This window comes from Rhinoderma darwinii, chromosome 4, assembly GCF_050947455.1.
Source record: "Rhinoderma darwinii isolate aRhiDar2 chromosome 4, aRhiDar2.hap1, whole genome shotgun sequence".
Lineage (NCBI taxonomy): Eukaryota > Metazoa > Chordata > Amphibia > Anura > Rhinodermatidae > Rhinoderma > Rhinoderma darwinii.
In genome coordinates this window covers 391,560,262-391,582,300 of record NC_134690.1, presented here as the reverse complement: position 1 = coordinate 391,582,300, position 22,039 = coordinate 391,560,262, and the positions used below count along the sequence as shown (strand labels likewise).

At 39.1% G+C, this 22,039-nt stretch overlaps 1 protein-coding gene across 5 annotated transcripts in view; it reads left to right on the top strand.

Moving 5' to 3' along the window:
- ESRRG (estrogen related receptor gamma) overlaps positions 1–22,039 on the top strand; it is a 660,741-nt gene that overhangs the window by 601,572 nt on the left and 37,130 nt on the right. For all 5 annotated transcript variants that reach the window (XM_075863340.1, XM_075863336.1, XM_075863337.1 and 2 more), the window contains one exon: positions 5,095–5,256. In XM_075863340.1, coding sequence (XP_075719455.1) covers positions 5,095–5,256 — 162 coding nt within the window. The remainder of the gene's footprint in view (positions 1–5,094; positions 5,257–22,039) is intronic.

Genomic DNA, 22,039 nt, shown 5'->3' with positions numbered 1-22,039 from the left:
TAAATGCACTATACAGCAGATTCTCAAAGCAGGAACCCTAATATACAGATGTAGCTGAGCTCAATTTGTCATGAAATTGTATTAGCACACTAAAGTTTTACCTACAATCAATAAAAAAAACACATTGTGCCAAATGACAAACTCAGCTTTACTACAGCTATACTAAAATGTGTGTATGCGAGTGTTGGGGAAGGATGTGTAAAACCAGATGCAAATAAGTACAGTGGAAATAAATGTCGTAAATAATAAGAATCTTGCTTTCCCAACTCTATTCTTTTTCCTGTGCTCTAGTTTTCAGGCATGACCACCCCAATCCCTCAAATTACTTTAAAATTCTTACATTACATTCATTCCCCCCCCCCCCCCCCCCCCCAGTTTCCTATGCGTTAACAGACTGAAAAAGCAAAAATAAATAAGACTCAAAATGGAACCTTATACAGATGCAGCAGAGCTGAGTTTGTCACTTGGTGCACATACTTTGTAGCTTTCTACAGAGCTGGAGATAAACTTGCTGCATTATCATAATGGGGTATCACTCAGGCCATTTCAATCACAGCTTTATCATGGGGCACAAAAGACAGCTAAATCACAAAAGACAGCTAAATGACTAATTCGACTCTGCTACATCTGTATGATGTCCCTCATGAACTGCCTTGCATTACACCCCCTCCTTTTTCTTTTAAATTCCCTTTAATGGATATGGGTAGTAATAAAGCCTAATTTAAAAGGAATGCCTATCGCCTCTGATTGATACAGAGCAAATATTACACGTGTGATGATCGTATTCTGCGGTGCATAAACCGACCACTGCGATGATCATTAGCTCGATGGAGCTTCCAGTGTAAGATTCCACAAGAAAGTGTTTTTTGCAGTTCTCACTAACTAAATGAGTTTGACTATTCAACCTACCAATGAAAATGCATTAGACGGACTGTTAATGTACAAGCGGAGAACGGGCGCAGCCTACCCAATTTTTCAAATACCCTATTAAGGAATTCTGAAATAATACAGGGGTGGGATCCCTCATTCAAGACCTACATCAATTAGCTTCAAACAGCATCAATCCCTCTGGGGGGCCCAGCATATGCTGGCATTACATGGACAGACCATTTCAATGAGAACTGTGCAATACTTCATTTCACCTGTGGTGGTGCTGCAGGGAAATGAATCACTTGCAGCTTGGTTCGATAGTGATCCCAGCGCCAGGACACCCTGTGATCAGCTTATTGTCGGGGTATCCTACTAGCAAAAAGGGATTAACCAAAACGGACAACCCCTTTTTATTAACATGTATGTGTATGTATATAAGTGTGTGTGTGTGTGTGTGTGTGTGTGTGTGTGTGTGTGTGTGTTAGACATCAAATTTCACGCAGTATAAAATGCTTAAAGGGTAACTAAACTTAAAAAAAACTTCTGACATGTCAGAAGTTTTGATCGGTGAGGGTCCGAGCACTGAGACCCCCAACGATCACTAAAAGGAAGCAGCAGTAGCGATTGGGTGAGCACTAATCCGCATTTCTAGGAAAGCCGAGCAAGTGGTGTACGGGCTCATAGACTTTCTCTTGAGCCCGTACACCACTTGCTCGGCTTTTCGAAAAGTGCTTCTGCCGCTTCATTTTAGCAATCGGTGGGGGTCTCAGTGCTCGGACCCCCACTGATCAAAACTTCTGACATGTCCCTATGACATGTCAGAAGTTTTTTGAAATGTTAGTTACCCTTGAATGGCAAAGTTGGGTATCTGCCCTTGTTGTAATTATGTATTTTATAGCTGTCATGTGTGATTGACATATAGACTTCATAGAGGGGGGGGGGGGGTTTCCTGCTTTGGACCCCTTTTTTATTAGCCTTTGTGGAGAGCCCCACTCTGGCAAAAACTGCCCTGACAATTATTACAGGGTCATCCATTAATTTGAAAGGGCGACATGGCATACTACTTTTCCCCCGTGGCAGCTGAATGGCCCGCAGCTTCCCCTGACCGATGATTGCCAGACCCTTACTTTAGAGAAGTTGGGGAAACTCCTTAAAGGATTAGAGTAGTGCCTTTGAAGGTGACGTATGGTCTAAAATTTTACTATATACTGTATGTTTTCCTTATTCAGCCCAACAATGAAACTTTCCCCATATTATTCTCAAACATTTATTTTAAAATTCCCCCCACCCCACCATTGTTATTTTTTTGCAAGATAATTTTAAGCGATTTACCCATTGGCCTTAAAAATCTTCTCCATTGATTCTCAAGATACAAATCTGGTCTGGTTGACAACTCAAACCCGACCAATCTTTAATTACGGATTTATATATTTAAAATAGCGCCACTCTCGTCCTTGGGCTGTGTCAGGTATTGCACCTCAGTGCCTTTCAAATGTATTGGGCAGAGCTGCCATACTAAACATAGCCTATGGACAAAAGTGGCGCTGTTTTTAGAAAAAAAAAAACAGCCATGTTTTCCGAAAAGAAGACAACCCCCTGAAAGTAATTGAACCATTGGTCTGTATTCTGTAATGGAATTGATCTTCTAGTTGCCAAAAATGTGTTAATTCCCATTTAATTCCTATAGGGGTCAGTAGCGAGTTCAGCGTAATCGTACGGCACACACGAGAATCGACTATAGAAAAACATAACGGATTTTTAACTGTACGTAAAAGGACATTTTAGCTTTGTCAAATTTAAAACAACCAGTTTTACATAAAATTAAGGCTTAAGTGAACATATGGCATAAATTCCCTTTGCCTTTCCAAAAAACATTATGCTGATTATACCTTCAATTGTCCAATCTGGCATCCACGACTCAGCTCGACTAAGCTGTTCCACAATTCTGTAAATACATTTTAGGGTTGCATTAAGCAGATTTGATGCATTATAATGAAAACTTTCCGATAATACTATAAAATGTAATAAACCGTAATGCTTAATTTCATTAGGGGTTTAATTTCAGTGGATTTGGTGATGCAGAGATTACCCTTCTTTTTTTTTTTTTTCAATTTATTGAGTTTTGTCATTGTTGACGGTGTCACTTGCGGAAAAGAGATTATAAGAGATGCAGCCGAAGCCGTCTCTGATGTCTGTTTTTGGAAGTTGAGATTATTATGGAACATAGTGTGTTACAATAGCCTTTAAGAAGATAACCACACCAATTTTACTAAGCCCTACTGGTTAAAGATAAACCAGACACTATATTAAAACATTGCAAACCTAATAAGCCAAATTTTGTAAAAAAAATTTGGGTCAGGGTAAAAAATTTTTGAAAACATTTTTGGAAACTGAATTCTAAATTTAAAAAAAACAAAACATGATATATAAATCCCCAGAGCCATATTTTCCATTATTTTATATTTCATTATTATTGCTCGATAGGTCAGCCTTTAAGGAAGTGTCCATGTTTTTTTTTACCATTCGATCAAACAAAAGAGATGCAGCAGAAACGGGAAACTATTGATTCCAATTAGGGAAACATTAAATAAGCCTGTCTTACCTAAAAGCTGTGCTCATGGCTAAAGAATGGCCTTAATACCAGCGGTGAGCGAAAATTCCATCAGTCGTTTTGTACTGCAGTCGTTTTAGAACAATTTTTTTTTTTTATTATACATTTTTTATATTGGATTAAAAAAAATGCTCAAATAGTGCTAAAAATGTATACAATATACTAATATAAAATAAAAAAGTTTAAAGTTATAGATTTTACAATATTGAAGAACATATTTTAGGACTCCTGGCGTCTGTCAAGGACATAAGTAAATGTTTGAGATTTTTTGAAAAGGAAAAAAACATACATTAAAAAAGTATATATATTTTTTTCATTTTTCTTTGGAAGAATCTATCATTTTTTTTTTCCAAAAATCTAAGCTCAGCTTAACACTTAATGTTCTGAATCATTTTGTGCTGCCTAATTCTGTAATTTCTTTTGTCTGGAAAATGAAGATTTATTACAATTTGCGGCAGGATCAGGACCATTGTCTTGGCACAATTTTTTTTTTTTTGCCTTTTTTTCTATTTCAGTTCTGAATAAGATGGAATTATAAATTGTAGAAGTTAAACATACAGCATATCAAATTAAGGAAAAAATTGTTGACATCATAAGGAAACACTAATGTTCACTTAACTCCCTTTATAGCCGGGTGTCTACAGCTGGTGGCCGATGGACATTATACTGGCGGTCCACCCCCGAAAGACATTCTATTGTACCAGCATGTAATTCTATACGTGGTGTCTGCAATAGTGTATACGGAATAACCTAGAGGAACAATCTGGTGTCTAACAAGGACCAAACCTCTAGAGGACACCGTTATATATTATATAGGTCCTCGTGTAGACATTCAACCACTCATTTGCTTTGGTCCTTGACCTGAATGGGGTTACAGACTCATTTTTATTTTGTCTTTTTAGCCATTTCTGATTTATCTTGGTCGTTTACACAGATATGTCAGATCAATAACAGCCATTATAGTTAAAGTACCTGTAATAGTTGCAACTAGCTTTACACAGACCTTCCTGGCATTGAAAATATTATACCCATTTACATTCTCTTCCCTCTCTCTAACTGCTTTACCTGTGTCGGTCTTTACTGCATCTCTGGCATTCTATTCATGAAGCAGGAAGATCTGAGCGGGATAGTATATGATGCTGTGCTAGTAGGGGATATTTAAATAGGAGCATTTTAAAATCTTGTAATAAGATGAATCGGTATAGACCGGTTCTAAATAATAAATTGATGGTGTCAGAGGCTCCATAATTCCCACCATGAGCTATTACTTATCGATTAGGTTTTATCTATTATAGGCTGTGTGGGATTTTCTGAGCCGGTTAGATTTTTTGCATTGTATTGCCGTACTAGATGATTTCCTAATAACTCAAATGCTTGAAAAAAAATCTAATCTAAGATGTATGACAGTGAGCGGTATTATTTGGAACATCTAATAAACTGTGGCTTTCACTGAGATATTTTTAAACTCTGCCTTTCAGGAAGAACATTTCTCTCATATGGTTTTATGATGTATGGGAGGTTCTCAGCGCGATGATATACAGATGATTGCTGTATTTTTGGTAACAGAGAGATCCTGCTATTGATCGGGCCATGCTGTGGTCTATTTCTTACAGATAACAAGATTGTCTCACATTTGCTGGTGGCTGAGCCAGAGAAGATCTATGCGATGCCTGACCCAACCATTCCCGATAGTGACATCAAGGCCCTCACTACCTTGTGTGACCTGGCTGACCGAGAGCTGGTGGTAATCATAGGATGGGCCAAACATATTCCAGGTATGACAATATCTCCATAAATGTATAGCGGTAATCCTTCATACAAATGTATTGTTCAAATAAGCTCTTCAATAAAAAGTTTCATTGGCTGCTATGGGTCCATGAGATGGTTGACCAGGTACTCCACCACCGCTGCCCCCACCTCTTAAAGGGAACCTGTCAGGAGGATTTATTCCCCCAAACTATTCCAGGACGGTAATAGGCTAACAATGAATCCCTTGTATATTCTGGCTGATGCAACTTTAAAAACAGTACATGCTATATGCAAATGAACCCAAAAGAGTCATGGGGTTGGTGCCACTGCTTTGCAGAATCACTCTTGCCGGTTCCCCTCCTGGCATGCGCAGTGCACAGCTGAAGCCGGGGCCGGTACAGTACAACTCTCTTCACTGCGCATGCGCCGGAGCTAGCTTGTGATGACATATTCCGGTCTGAGGGACATCAATTATGCCAGAAGGGGGACCGGCCAGTGTGACTCGAGCGGCACCACCCCATAACTCTTTACAGGCCATTTTCTTATTGCGCGTGCCTTTTTCAAAGTTATTTTTCTACATTAAGCTGAATCAACCAAAAAGTACAAGGGTATTCATGTCAGCTTATTACCATCCTAGATAACCGATTGCCGGCAGTTTTTGGGCCTAAATCCTCCTGACAGGTTCCCTTTAAGAGACGGAGTTTAAGTGATGGTCTCCTTCCATTGCGGTTGTTAATGGAATTAGTGTACCATTTGGTGGAACTATTTTTGATATTGCTCGGAGGATCTACAGAACCTCCACAGCGTTCTTCATTTAGTTCAACCACTATTGGAAAAATATTTATAGTACAACTCTGAGTATACCTCTGCCTATGCCGCAGGTGATAACACATCTTCAGGTGTTCTGCATCGGTCTGAAGACTTAAAAATAAAATAAAAAAGTTCACCCTCAGTAAATCAATGTTGATCTAATGGGTGGAAGCTTTATACACCAGTACGAGCGAAGGGTTTGTAAACTACTCTTAGTTCTCTACTATGTGTCTTTGATAGGTGATATAAGATCATACATATTGAGAACAATAATTGAGATTAGCATCTTCAATTTTTTTTATAAAGCACTAACATATACCACAGCTCTGTACACAGAATGCTAACGGAAATGAGCTCAATGTAAACATTTCAAAAGAGTTGTTCTCTTTGGACAATCCCCTTTTGTTAGAAGAGCCCCCTCAATAGGGATGTCTGGCTGCTGACCCCTCCAGCGATAAGGTGTAATCTGTGGAGGAACCCAATAGCAAGTGTCGAATTTCCCTGCAGCGCCACCACAGGGGAAATGAAGCATTACACAGTTTTATTTGAAATCAATGGGCTGTCGGTGTAATGCCTGGACATGCCAGGTCCTCCAGAGTGAGTGATGCCCCTCTATTAACTCAAAAGTCCCCAATAAAGTATTTGAAAATAGGTTTTCCTAAAATAGACAACCCCTTTAAGGCCCTTTCCGTTTTATTGATCTTTATGAACATTTGGCTACACGACTTATAAGTAAACCTTACAAATTCTGCAATATTTCTTTTAAAGGAGTTAAACTGATCCGCTGGGGCTCTACGTGTATGATTGTAGCTGTAATCTTCTGAACGGCAGCTGGTGGCTCCAATTCTCTATTAAACAACTTTTCTCTTTTATTGTACAATAATATTTCACAAGCGGCTGCAAACTTCAGGATTTTCTATATACTGCAAATCTGTCACCTCCACGGCTTCACTCCTCTAAAGCAATCACGAGGGAGTGGAAGAAATAAAAGCTTTATTGGGATTTGGGGGCAGGAACATGTTTCCTACAATAGTCCCATCACTATACCTCCACGGTCACTCAATAAATACTCAATACTCAGTGCTGTAGGACATGAAGTAGCAAACCGGATATATCGTAATATAAACGTGGCAGAACATATTTCTGAGAATAGTATCAGTAATTGGTTTGGGTGGTTGACAGGAGAACATTTCCAAATGCATGAGAATAAGAGCTTTATTTACTTGGTTAGGAATTTTGATTATTGCTTTTTTATGGGGTTTTTTCCCCCTATTTTCCGAGATTCTGGTTAACTCCAATGTACATACTGCATAAACATAGTCTACATGTCTCTCTCTAGTCGGTTCACCCTCAACGCAGTCAGGTTCCCTGGCCAACAATATCAAGACCACTATTTTATCACATGTACAGAAATAATCTGATCTGCTATATAATAGACTGCCCCACTAGGCTATACAGACTTGTTTTAGGGCTCTCCCATTCAGGTAGCAAAAAGCATCTGAAGAACATGTCGTGTCTGGATAATAGATATGCAGGATAAGGGGGCAAAAAGTGTAGGAACAAGAAATATTTTTATAGCTATCTGTGATCTGAAAGGGACGGTTGAGGGAAGAATAGGGTTTGGGGGGCAAACCAGAACCTAATGTTAGATTTTTTTGTACATAAATACAAATTCAGCTATGTGTCTGGATACTATGGAAACTATAGATCTAGCCAAGGGTGTACATAACATAGGGGCAGCCCATGTGACTGCTATGGTGCCCTAGAAGAGAGTGGGCACAGCCCAAGTTTGTCTAATGCCCTTTGATGCTGGGTGTAGGATTGCACGATGCATCAAAATATCTATACTATTTTGACACCATGCACCCTCAAACGGTTCAATGCCGCACGGCTTAGTATTGTAACACATGAATTTAGTCAGAGCTGGGCTGTGGCTGTGTAATACAGCCATTGCCCCGCTCCTGACAAGTGTGCGTGCGGTCAGCATGATGTGATGCGGCCGGCGCTGCACTAATGAGCGCCGGCGCTGAAGACCGAGAACATGGCGGGTGCACTGCAAGGCTCCTCCATGTTCTTTGTCTACAGGGCCGGGGACGCCGTTCACTAGTGCAGTGCTGACCGCGCGCGCAATTGTTGTCAGGAGCGGGGTAATGGCGTTATCACACAGCCGTAGCCCTGCTCTAATGGCGGACATCAGGGAAACCTCTGATCACCGCCACTATTCCCTTGAATGCTGCAATCAAAGCTGACAGCAGCATTCAAGAGGAAAATAAGAAGGGGGGTGCCCCTTGGATTGCATCACAGGGAATCCCTGTGATGCGATCGAGGGACATACCACATATGGGTAGATAGCCCAGGGTCCATTAAAGGACCCCAGGGCTGTCTGACCATATTTCCTGTTAGGGCATACTGAGGTATGTCCTAACAACTGCCTGTGTACGATCAGTATATAGATATATGCCAGTACATTAACGTTTGAAAATAAAAAAGTAACAAAAAATAAACTAATGTTACATTTAAAAAAAATAAAAAAATACACATTTTTTTACAATAAACATTTAAATAAAAGGCTCAATACATAAAATATACACATATTCGGTATTGTCGCCAGCGTAATAACCTGCACAAGTTTAAAGCGTCATTTATGATGTTTACGCTGTTTTAAAATAAAATAACAACTGCTTTCTTTCACTTATTAATGTGAGGCAGGAGGTGTGATTAATTTTAAACCTCCATGTGCCTCACATTAATAGTCATTAACCCCATCATGTACCTCACACATTAACCCAATGTTGTCCATTCTGACAGTGAGAAACATGATGGGGTTAATTACTCTTCATGTGGGCCCATGGAGGTTCAAAATTCATCACACCTCGCGCCTCACATCAGAACTTTTTTTTTATTGTTATTATTATTATTGTTGGCAAAGTATAACTATTGAAGTCCAAATTCTGGTATCGTGACAACCCTAGCTGGGTGTGAGAACTAGTGAAAACTCCCCGCATCTGAGGAACAGCAAAATTAAATAACAAGGAGGGGAAACAAACACCCGACCCTTCTGTCCTGGGTGTCAAAATCTACTATTATAATGGGAGCCGATTTTGATCTTTGCCCTCTCTTCTATGGTTTTACCTTTAGAAAATGTTCTCAATGCAACAAAATTTTTACACAATGCAAACACGGATGGCCCCTCGAAAGGCCTAAAATTTGTACAATTTTTTTTTTAAACAATTGAGGTAAATTAGATTTCCGCATTTATTTTATGAGGAGTCCATCAGTGCTGCGGTTCTTTAAGTAAATATTTAATTACCTTTATTCTCAATTACCGAATGGATACTGTTTAAAACAATGCAATCTCTCCCTAAATACAATTCAGGTGTTGGTACTTTGAACAGTTTGAGCAATGAGTTTCTGCTGCATTTAACTTCTGTCTGCCTCCCTAAACTAGTTTGTCTTTATGCGTTGGATGCTACAGTAATTTCTTTAATCAAATTGATGGAAGTCCCTTTCCCAGCCCCAACTGAAACCAATTTATTGGTCATGATACGCCAGCTATGTTGCTAACAGTCGTAACGAACTGTCAGGCAATATCGCAGTGGAGCTAATTTGAAGTCATTAGGTGTTCAGCGTTCGGGCAACAATTTGTTACAGCGGTTAGGAGCTCAGCTGACATTTCTGAATGGCTTTGTTCGGAGTTAGCACTAGATGAAGCCAAGCAAATTGTAAACTAATTTAAACATCAGTCTGTATTATACCTCACAGGCTTACTTTGTCTTACACTGTTTTCTAATAAAGAACCCAAATTAAGTCGGAGCTGGTTAAATAGGTGAGCTCCAGTTTTATCTTTCTACCTACAACCGGCCAATGTAAATGGAACAATCATGCAGAAAGTCACACACAAAGCAAGAGCCCAGAACTTGCATTCACTTTGATTAGTACGTGCAGCCCTGATAGAACCAGACACAAAAACACCGGCTATTGCGGAGGCTTAAAATCAGCTTTCCCGGCCGGTGCGCACAGAAAGCCATTAGATTGCTTTGGGTACTCACATTGGTTTTGTTTAAAGGCGGGCGCAGTGGCTGGAGCACGTAACGTTCGTAGCGAGATGTAGATCTTTTCAGACACAATGTCCAACTCGATAAATATTTATCTGCCCGGATCTCCTGCTGTTTAAATTTCAACCCACTTACAGTATTTAGCCACATTTTCTCATCTGAAATCAATGCAGGTGGAGGCCGCACAAATTTTACGGTTCAACACTACAGGGAGGTTGGTTAAGCGGAAGGAAATGTCTCTGTAGGGTTTAGGTCGTCCAATAGAATAAACAACAATAACAATAATAATAATATACAACCGAGAAATGGCTATAGTTTGTATATTCGTTTTATTGACGGCATTCTACTTTTTCCTCTGCTAAACCCTTTGTCCAGATTATCTTCTAAGAAGATCCTTAATCTTCTTTTCAAATAACCTTTGACCCTAAAAATATACTTGCATGGTATATATACTTTAGGAATATACATAGATTGTGCTCCACCACATCGATTTTCCAAAGTGGTCCAAATCAGGAAACCAAAGATTTTCATGGGTTGATAGTGGAGGATTCTGAGCAAAGAGCTAAGGCTGGGTTCACACGACCTATTTTCAGACGTAAACGAGGCGTATTATGCCTCGTTTTACGCCTGAAAATAGGGCTCCAATACGTCGGCAAACATCTGCCCATTCATTTGAATGGGTTTGCCGACGTATTGTGCAGACGACCTGTAATTTACGAGTCGTCGTTTGACAGCTGTCAAACGACGACGCGTAAATGGACTGCCTCGGCAAAGAAGCACAGCTCAAGATTTACGAGCATCTCAGACGGCTCGCAAAATGCGAGGAGGAGCATTTACGTGTGAAACGAGGCAGCTGTTTTCTCTTGAAAACAGTCTGTCTTTTCACACGTAAATGACAGCTAGCGTGTGAACATACCCTAAGGGTGATGTCCAGCAAGATCATTTCTGGCATGATCCCTATTAGACAGTATATGGTCCGTTCTCTTCAGATACTATTACTTTACATACTGTGTCTAGGCCATTAATAAAAACTATGGGTCAGAGACCACAAATGCCCCTCAATGTCCCATCTATGAAAATACCATAGTATCTGGGGTAAGTTTTAGTAATGCACAGAGTGGTAAAAATTGGTGGCTTTTCCCTCTTCACAATGGTGGTCTTTACCTCTCTGTACATTACTGAAACTTACCCCAGATACTATTTCGAGAGGCCTGAAAAAACTGAAATGTCTTTAATGCCAGTATTTATTCTGTATCACCTAAACTTTGCCATCTTTATCTTCAATAACATTTACCGCACAATTTTACGAGTGCGTTAATGGATCTACATTTATTAGATACATATTATCCGACGAGCTCCATGGAAATAGGAGAGTGACCACAGGTCCATGGAAATACCATAGACCATAATCACTGTTCTGATAAATTTGATATAATATTGGCCATATTTGACCGCTTGCTCTTAATGAAGAATGTAAATGGGGTATATGGCTCTTAGAAGAAGATGGAGTCAAGATTTGAGGACATTATCTTCTATGGTGGTCACCAGTCCCTAGTTATTTTGTCCTTTAGAAATTAAAAGGTAATGGTGGGTTTTGAGGGTGCCACAATGGGTCTTCAGGGTCCCACAATTTTTTTTAAATTAGTTAATTACTCCTGATCTAAATCAAAACCACTTCTTCAAATCCGCTTTCGTCATAGTTTTGTGTTATGGATAAATAATTTGTCTTAATTGTCATTGAGAATTCTCTGTTTCTGCTTTGTGAATTAGACTTCGCTTCTATAGATCGGTAATTGCCTATAGGCTCCTGTGTTGGAGATGTTCAATTATTAAAAAAACAAGTAACAATACCAACAGATTTTTAAGTTCCCTTTATGGGAAATAAAGGAATTTTTCTCATTCACCGAGTAGCCTTGGAAACGGCTGGTGCCCATTTGACCCCATTTATGTTAAGAGACTAAATAGAAAAAGAGGACAATTCTTCTCTGTGCTTTTTGATAAGGGAAGGTCAGTGATATAATCTGTGCTGTGCACTATTTAGCCACAGATGACAAAAATCAAATTGCAATGGGGTCTCGACATGCTAAAGGGCAAATGTGATGAGCATGGAGTGAAATTCTGGGCCATTCATGAGTGACGGGTAAGCATGACACAACCGGGCTGACAAAACTGATGATTGACAATGGGAGATGGGTTGCAGGAGCTTGTGTATCTTTCAATAAATGTTATATAAATTATCATTAGTATCAATATAATAGACAATACAGTTTGGAAACACGTGACCTGTATAAGATGACACAGATGGCCGAGGTCATGTGTGACAATAGACTTATTTAATATAGCTATTTCTGTCCAATGTAATATCTTTGATCGAAAGGTATTTCTTTCTAGGTCTTGTACCAAAGAGCAGCCAGGATAATACAGTATATCTCCAAAAGGATAATAATGTATCATATGTTAGAGGTACACTGAGCCTGCCCATAGATAATAAATAGACAATCTAATTTGTGGAGTAGGGGGTTTCTCAGTCAACTTTGGTGTCTTTTCCTGGGTTGGGGTCAGTGGAATGAAGATCCAGGTTTAATCTTTGGCCGCCTACATCTCGATCCCCTTTCTCTGGCCTTCTTTAAGGTCTGAACCTATACCCTTGTGGAACCCTTTCATGGTTTCCAAGTCCTTTGGTAATGGATCCAATAGGAGAGCATAAGAACGTCATACATTTTTATTTATTATACTCAACTGACTTCACCCAAAACCACTGGTTAATGAGTTGTTATTGAGAAAGTAATGATCCCACCCATTGGACTTGCTACTCATAATCTTCATGAAAATATACTCAAAAATATTCATGACATATTTTCAAAATAGGTTCCTTGATACTTATAATCACAGCATTCTTAGCCCATTCCAACAAACTTAAAAGGATGCTCTACCAGCACCTACATCAGTGGTCTCCAAATTGTGGTTGTCCATCTGTTGGGAATATACAACTCTCAGCATGCTTAATGTTGTCGTTTCCAACAGTTGGTCTACACCAGTGGTCTCCAACCCATGGCTATCCAACTGCTCCTCAATGCCCCTATGTGGAATATCCTTTTAAGTTTGGTGGTCTAAAGCATTCAAATGAAGAAGTGATCTGTGACCTTAGTATGATTTATCCGCATTACCTACATATCACCTAGTGTTCTTGGTGGCTTTCTGCCCTTCAAAGATTCTATGTATGACATCATAGAAATTACTTTTAGGACCGTGTTTTGATTCCTTAATCTCTTGTCATAATATATTATGTATGACCATAGATGTTTTAACAAAACATATTATCTGGTACTATTCAGGTACATTATAATACTAGCATTTATATTCATTTAACCCCTAATATGCTTGGATCATTGGTCCCACTAATTCCTTTTAATTAATATTGCAAAATGGGCGCCACCAATTTGTGCCGGAAATAGGTCCACATAGACGTCTGTAACTGGTTCTAAATTGAACTCCACAATCTCCACCAATTATTGTCCATCTTCTTTACATTCATACTGTATCCAGTCAATAAAACATTGTCTTTGTCTGTCGCTTGCAATACCGAGCAAGAAGACAATACAAAGGGCTAGTGAGGATCAGCATCACGGTGGCTTTTTTCTTTTTTAATATTTGGATAACAAAAAGATATAAAAGGTAAAGGCAAAGAGAAAAATACATATCCAGCTTCCTTTATCGGCAAATAGAATTAGTCCCGCAGAATTTATAAATCAAGTAAATGGAAAGTATTTTGTTGAGAAGCATGACCATGTCTTATCTAAGGGACGGAGCTCCTCACAATAGCATTAGGGAAATGTTTGACTTTAGTTAAAGAAGCGTAAGGACACAAGAACAGATGATGGTGGCCTAATAGCCCTTTTTAAGAATGACAGCACCCACCATTAGCATCCTTTTCTATCCATGGAAATTGTTCATACCTTCTTTTTCTGTTCCCTATCTGCCGTTGTCTTTTTTTTTTTTCTCTTTCAATTTTGTCCGCGCTCGGATAAGCGCATGCTAACACAATATGATTGAGTTGTAAAATGGAACGCTGTCTCCTCTAATCTCTTTTATGTAAATATGGAGGTCTGGGAACACTTCATTCTTTCTTTCTTGCTCTTTTCCTGCTCTTGGCTTGTCAATGTATAGGAAGCCCCGTCAAAGGTTGAAGCTAGGTTTCTCAGGATGTGATAAGGAGATTAGCCGCCCCTCATGCAGATATCTGTTGCTATTATTTGTGTCAGATTAAAATATTCAGATCTAACTTCGTTAGCAGAAATCCTGAAGGTGCTTAGTCGGCTTTTGAAGATACTTTCTGGTCTGTAATCCTCTGTAGATGACCTACATGTGCTACGTACATGAAAAGATACAGTGATAGATATGAATAGTAGAAAGTAAGGTACCCTCTCACATGGCACTCATGCTATACCAAACACAAGCAATGTAAATTATTGAAATGTATAGGCATATTACAATATATATATTTTTTTTTTTAAAAAAGGGCCTACATTGGAAAGATGGTCAGGGACAGACTGGCCAACCGGAGTACCATAGGATCCTCCGATGAGCCCAGGATCTGACACCGTAACGGGCTCCTTATTTAGAGCTAAATTTGCAGCTAGTTACTTACCACTAGGGTCTAGGGTTGCATTCACAGTCTTGCAGGTTCCTAAGCTTGAGTGCCCTATCATTCCCTACTGGCTCACTGTTAGCCCAGAGCTTACTCTAGTGATTTGCATTCTGGGAAATGTAGTGTTTCCACTGGGCACTGTACAATTATGTAGAAAAAAAATCAATTTGCCCTGGAATACACCTGAGCAGAGCATTGCATTATAACAGCTCAGCTTAGTTGTAAGGGGTGTGTCTGTCAACAAGCTGTTGACTGGTTCTAATAGCAAGCAGCTGAATTATGAATACAGCTCTGGACTCTAATGCAGGTTGCTAAAAAGGATCAGTGTAACGTAATTGCAGCAAAGCTACTCAATATTTATATCTAAGAGGAACTTCCTGGTAAACTCTTATTCTTCTAGTTCTTCCAGAAAATACCAGGTTGCTAATCTACATGTCCAGGGTACTGAAATCAAGTAGACTATAGGATAAGATTTAGTTTAATTGGAAAATAGATGACCAGCATAGGACTGGTTGCAGTAATGTCCCATGTCATCAACCACTGATCAAAAGTGTAACTTTAACAATTCTTACTCCAAGGACACTGGCAAATTTCCACTTGGCCACTAACCCTGCAAGGGTTAAGTGAGTGGAGCTCCACTGAAGATAAATTATGTCAGAGGATATGGAAAAAGATTTGATTGAGGCCAGTTCACAATTTTGGAATGACTTTAACACCACTCTTGTAATGTAAGTGTCTAATTGACATTCAGAAAAATGTTCAGTGTCCACTGGTCCTAAATGGAGGCAGGAAACATTAAGCTCTTAAAGATCTTCATAACAGGAAGATAACGGAACAGAATGTTCTCTCAAATGATTCCATGCTTGAGAAAATACTAAGTAGGCGGCTGAATTCAACTTTCCTCCGTTTCAGGTGAAGGAAAAAAAAAAGATTTTCATGTAAAATATTAATTGAAATAAATCCAACCCAAAATGGGTAGTTTCCCAATTTGTTCCGACAATTGCACATCACTAGATTGAACAATGTCTTCCATAGAAGCCGAATGATCCGGCAGATTTTATAATTTGATCCAAAGCTGTTTTGCCTGAGAATACTTTATTTTTGGAATATTATGAATTCAATCAAAGTGTTTTGAATATTTCAGCACTAACATTAATGTTTTATGAAGCATTATTGTCGAAGGACAATATTGAAGCGTTTATAGGAGAGACAATTTCTTGTAGGCCTATGTTAGGATGGCTGGCTTAGCAGAAGCTATATTTGCTCTTCAAATTACGGTGCTGTAAGTCCGGGCTATAAGAACTCCTAAATGGTTACAGTGAGACATAGCAATTGGTTGTCTACAGATGTCTCAGAAGGTAGGTGAAGTCAACAAGACTATGGAGCCAACACAGTTTGTCCATGCAACTTGTATCTCTACTTCAGCTAATAGATGGATTCTTTGTGGTCACCATTCTCCACTTTCTAATATACAAAATTAAATTCTTTCGCATTAATAACGATATATTAAGAAGTCCAGAAGGAATTTTCAACCACAGCTTCTACTGGAACAGTCCATGTCAGTCTTCTGACAGACGATACAACATTTGTCAAAGGACTTATCTACCATAGATGCAGTCCCCACAATTGCTATAGAAGCCATGAAGATGTAGGAGCCCATCTTAAGCTGGCCACATATTAAGGTTTTCAGACGGATAATATCTACGGTCGGTCAGTGGCGTTTGTCGTTTTAGACACCAGGCCCATCTGCCTTGATCTGTGTTCTGGTCTGGTCTTCTATCGATCGAAGGCAGGTATGTCATTTGGTATGAATGACTTTCCAAGAAAAAAAATCAGTAGATCATGGCAGATCAACTTTTTTCACAAATATTGTTCCTATGTCGGCATCTTTCACACTCAGTTGGCAGGAAATGGTCTAAATCGGTCTTTCAGCTGTCTGTAGTGTATGGTCAACTTTAGGTTGGCCCTATCCTTCATTCTCAATGTCCAATTTGCGCCTACTGCGATGATAAAAACCAAGCAAGCAAGAAACCAACCCAAGGGTAACACTGTACTTCTCTCCTACCAGGAATGTGTTCTCTTGTCTGGGTAGAGGGTTCGGTGTGGACCAGGACCATTTTAAGAAACTGTATTTCGTTTTTTTCTACGGTGAATTCTCTATGTATCTCCATCTTGACACATACTCTACAAATTACATTTTTTCCTCCATTGGGAGAATTTCCCTTACTTTGAGGTTACAGTATATAACTATATTTTTTTACATAAATAATGCGTTCAGAATGGGCACCCCTTTGTGCTAGGTTCATTGTCTTAGTTCCCATGAAGGGATCCTCGTTGATCCCATACAGCTAGCATTAATGGATCTACAGGCAAAAATACCATCAAATATTAACTAATGTGACACGACACGATTGGGTAACCTAAATGTAAAGACCCTGTGTGAACTATCTGATCTGCAGTTGCCTGATCGTGTCACAATATAAGCCCCCTACATCCAGCTGTTTGCAGCCCGCTGTCCCCCCCTTATTTTTCCCAGACAATCTCTAAATGAATGTGTGTCTATCACAGCCTCAGAATGACACTCTAGAGATATTGATTAATAGTTGCCTGAAGCTCCTTTTAGCAAATCAAATTTTCACTTTTAGCAAAGAATTCACCTCCGATTTATTCAGCAAAGTGTAATGCACTAAATTGACTTTGACATTCAGGGGAAATAGCTGCAACCCACAGAGGGGTGGAAAGGGACATAAATTCTTTGGGAGCAGAAAATTTAGCGCACAAGCTGATATCTCAGTATGGAACTTCAGAATGTGATTTAAACCCTGCGCTTGGAAAAACAATTCTAATAACCATGATCTTTTTTGCTTTTGGTCTGTCATTTTAGTTACTGCTACGGTTTTTATTCTATAGTGGTATTGGATAGATAGATAGATAGATAGATAGATAGATAGATAGATAGATAGATAGATAGATAGATAGATAGATAGATAGATATTAGATAGATAGATATTAGATAGATAGATAGAATAGATAGATAGATAGATAGATAGATAGATAGATAGATAGATAGATAGATAGATAGATAGATAGATAGATAGATAGATAGATAGATATTAGATAGATAGATATTAGATAGATATTAGATAGATAGATATTAGATAGATAGATAGATAGATAGATAGATAGATATGAGATAGATAGATAGATATGAGATAGATAGATATGAGATAGATATATATGAGATAGATAGATATGAGATACATAGATATGAGATAGATAGATAAATAAATACAACTATCTGTATCTATATTTCTAATATCTATCTCATATCTATCTCATATCTATCTATCTCCTATATCTATCTATCTATCTATCTATCTATCTATCTATCTATCTATCTATCTATCTATCTATCTATCTATCTATCTATCCATCTCATATCTATCTATCTCCTATATCTATCTATCTATCTATCTATCTATCTATCTATCTATCTATCTATCTATCTATCTATCTATCTATCTTTTCACATCTGTCCATCAATCCCCAATCTTGCTTTGTCTTCATGATTTTATACATATGATCCTTTTGCCTATTATTACTATAATTACAGATAGTGTAACTGGGGCGGGGGGGGGGGGGGACCCACATGATTTATTATCTTTATTTTAGATTAGATTTAGAGTTTGATGTGTGATTTTTGTTGTAATACATCTCCTGTTTTGCAGGTTTTATTACTGTACTTGTGTATTACGCCAGCACGTTTTTCTTTCTTTCCTATTACTTCCACTGAGGAGAAGCAGACAAGTTGATTTAGTCCTTTGTCTTAACACCCAGTCACATTAACACCTCCAATTGGAATAATGGTAGAGTGAAACTTTCTGTGCAGAATACAATCGATTTACCCAGGGCTGCAAAACCGCCGCTTAATGTGAAACATATGTATAGAGGCATGTTCATTTACAGAACATTGATATAGCACAATCTAGGTAATAATGCCAGGATGAGGCAGGGGATCGCATATGCTTCTGCTGTAACAAATGCTTGTTGACAGGGCTGGCCTAAGAGCTTAGAAGAACCAGGTGGTTGCTTTGATGACAGATTCTTATGCGAGGTGAAGCCTGGAATTTGCCTTAGTGTCTGCCGTCTTGAGTCGAGGCTCATCTTTTTTTCTTGTGTTCCTTTGAGCTATGGGCACATGGCATCATAGGTTAACTGGCGTCTCTTTACTGGATGACCCTGTGTATGCCTGTATTACTGAGAGATAGGAGCCAGAGGATTTATGTTAGATAAAGCAGAAGTCTATCAAATACCATGAAATCCGGCACAGGAAACGGTCTAGCTTCTTCGTGAATAACTGGATAGAGTTTAGAATATTGTTTGGATGTCTGGATGTGCCTTAAAAAAATAGACATACGCTAGAATACGTTCAAGTAAGGGAACTATTGGGGTCAGTGGTGGTACCAACAAGTCAATCTGCCCTGGCCACGGTTATTAGATACAGGGCTTGACCTGAGTAAAGTAAAGCCAAATTACGACTTAATTTTCCTTAAATTGCCCCTTTAAATGGACCTGTCACCTGTCCGACATGTATATTTTAGTAAATACTTGCATTCCCCATGAAATAACAATTCTGGAACATATTTTCTTAGAATTCTGCATTGTGCCATTCCTTTGTTATTCCTCATAGAAATTTATGAATAATTGGACAACTGGGTGTCACCATTCCCCTTGTCAAAGGGGCGTGTCCTTACACAGTCTCACTCTCCGCACTGATTGGACATTGTCAGTCTGTGTAGTGACACACCCCCAACTGGTAACACCCAGTTGTCAATTTATTTAAACATGTCTATGAGGATTAACAGAGGAACAGCAACAACTTAGAGTTCTAAGAAAAGATGCTCCAGAATTGTTATTTCATGGGGAATATAATTATTTATTGAAACAGACATGTCAGCAGAGGGGACAGATCCTCTTTAATAGCTTTCCAGGCTTTTATCATGAATGTTGGGTAGGAAATTGAGTGGAAATATCTATGACCGCTCTAATGATAGAGGGCTATAATTGTAATGGCATTTTTCATTGTGGGCACCATATTGGAAATTCTGAGTGATAAAAATATCCAGAGAGTGCCTAAGGTGTTCATGTGCTCTACAGAGTGACACTCAATGTTAATTTTTTCGGAATCAGTGGTTGTCCAAGGTCCCCAATGACGTTATCTTCTCCCAAGTCTAAGTGTCCACTTACACGGCCCAACGTGGGACGTGTTAACGAGCGCCAATCAACAAGACTGCTGGTTGATCGGTGCTCGTTCGCTCCATTCACAAGGAGCTATGTATGGGGACGAGCTCTCGTTACTACGATCTCTCGTCTCCATACATTTCTATCATGTCGGCAGCACATCTCCTGTTTACACAGGGAGATGCGCTGCCGACAACGATAATATTTTAGGCTGCATAAATGATACAATCCGCCAATAAACGTTTGCTCGTTCATTGGCTGATTGTTGCCCTGATTACACAGGGCAATTGTCGACAACGAGCGTTCTGTAAATGCTCAATTGCCCGATAATTGGCTCGTGTAAAAGGGCCTAAACATTGCAGTTCCACGGAAGAGGTCCACTAACAAAGGAGATGGGACCAACCTGCGTTGGGCCCCTCTGTTCAAAGGCTTCATAGCATCCAAGTAGCCGGTCTCTTGCAAAGACTAGATACTGGAGCCGTTTTTCTGGTATAGGCGACACAAAGGCATATACTTTTTTAATAAAGGTAAAATATCCCTTTTTATACAAAAACAGTCTATACACAGTGCAAAAAACAAAAACTCCTTTAAAGGGAAAGTATTTATAAAGTACCAGATCTTGTATTATGAGGAGGACAGCTTGAAAATTCATTTTCTTTCGAGTCAGCCTTGCATCTGCTTAACCCACATTGGAAAAAGGATTAATTACCTGCATAAGAAGAAACCTTTGGCCAGTCAGCACGTTTCTGGCAGGATCACACATTGACCCTGGACATATAAAACGTGTGTCAGTGAAAGGAAGAGTATCTGGGTCACAATGCCAACCCACAGAGGAGAGTCAGCATTTCTTAAAAAGTCAGACTTCTGGCCGTAATTTTTCCACTGCCACTGGGTATGTTACGCGCCTTCACTTTTTAAATTGCTATCAATATACGAGGGCTTGGTGAAAAAGTTCACTTCAATGATGTGTAATTGAAATGATATTTCCTCATCATCATATAGCTGCCATTTCACTGATTAGCAAATCAGTTGTCTATTCACCATCCATTGGGATACATTGGGCAAATGGAGAATTGCCGGTTTTGAATTATTTTGTTGACCAATTTACGATAATTATAGGCATATCGATTTATCCATTGTACTTTATGGGCTGGCAAATCCAAGGATCTGGCAAAACTGTTTACTCATCCCCACTGAAGACCCCATGGAGTCAGCCGTTTTGTATTACTGAACCATTTTTCACAGAATTGTCCTGAGATATAACACAGTGGGCATTCCTAGGAAGATTTGTTTTTTTTTAGTGGTTCAGGGGTGTGACTTAAAAATGTTTCACAAATGAGGTTTGAAATGTTAGAAGGTGTCTTGCGAACAACATCATGATTATTGAAGGGTATAACATTCAGCAGAAAAGTTCCTGGGTTCCTGGACCCCAGTGCAAAATCTGTAACAGGGCCCCCACATACTATGTAACATTTATAATACTGGTGTCTTATTCGGCAGAAGAGCCTTTGGGCTCCTTCCTGCACCAGTGCGCAGGATCAACTGTTACTGCTGCACCCCTTATACCTACACCCCTCACATTCAAAATCCTACTGATTTGGTGTTGTCAGAGAGCAGGGCATTATGGGAGCTTACGTGACCGTTATAAAGCTGTGAAGTTACATGTCTGACAGCAGAGTGAAGATAAACTGCTGTCTGTTACCAAGGACAACCAGGAAAATTTTAAAAGTACCTAAATATGTTTTGAAATTACATAAAAACAGTAAAATTATTTACAAAGTTACTTAACTTTTTCCTGCAGATTTATCCTGTGAAATATTGTTGGACGCAAAATATCCAGAAGTATACATAAATGTGAAGTGGGTGTGAGGATAGACAGAAACAAAACATGAGATAAACTGATGGACTGAGCCGACACACTTGCATTAGGTTTGCTCTCCCATGACCTTATTTTAGAGGATTTACCTACATTTGCTTCAATAAGCTGCTAAGGAATTAACCCCCAGTTACTCTTAATACTGTTGTATTATAATGTGGTTATATATATATATATAC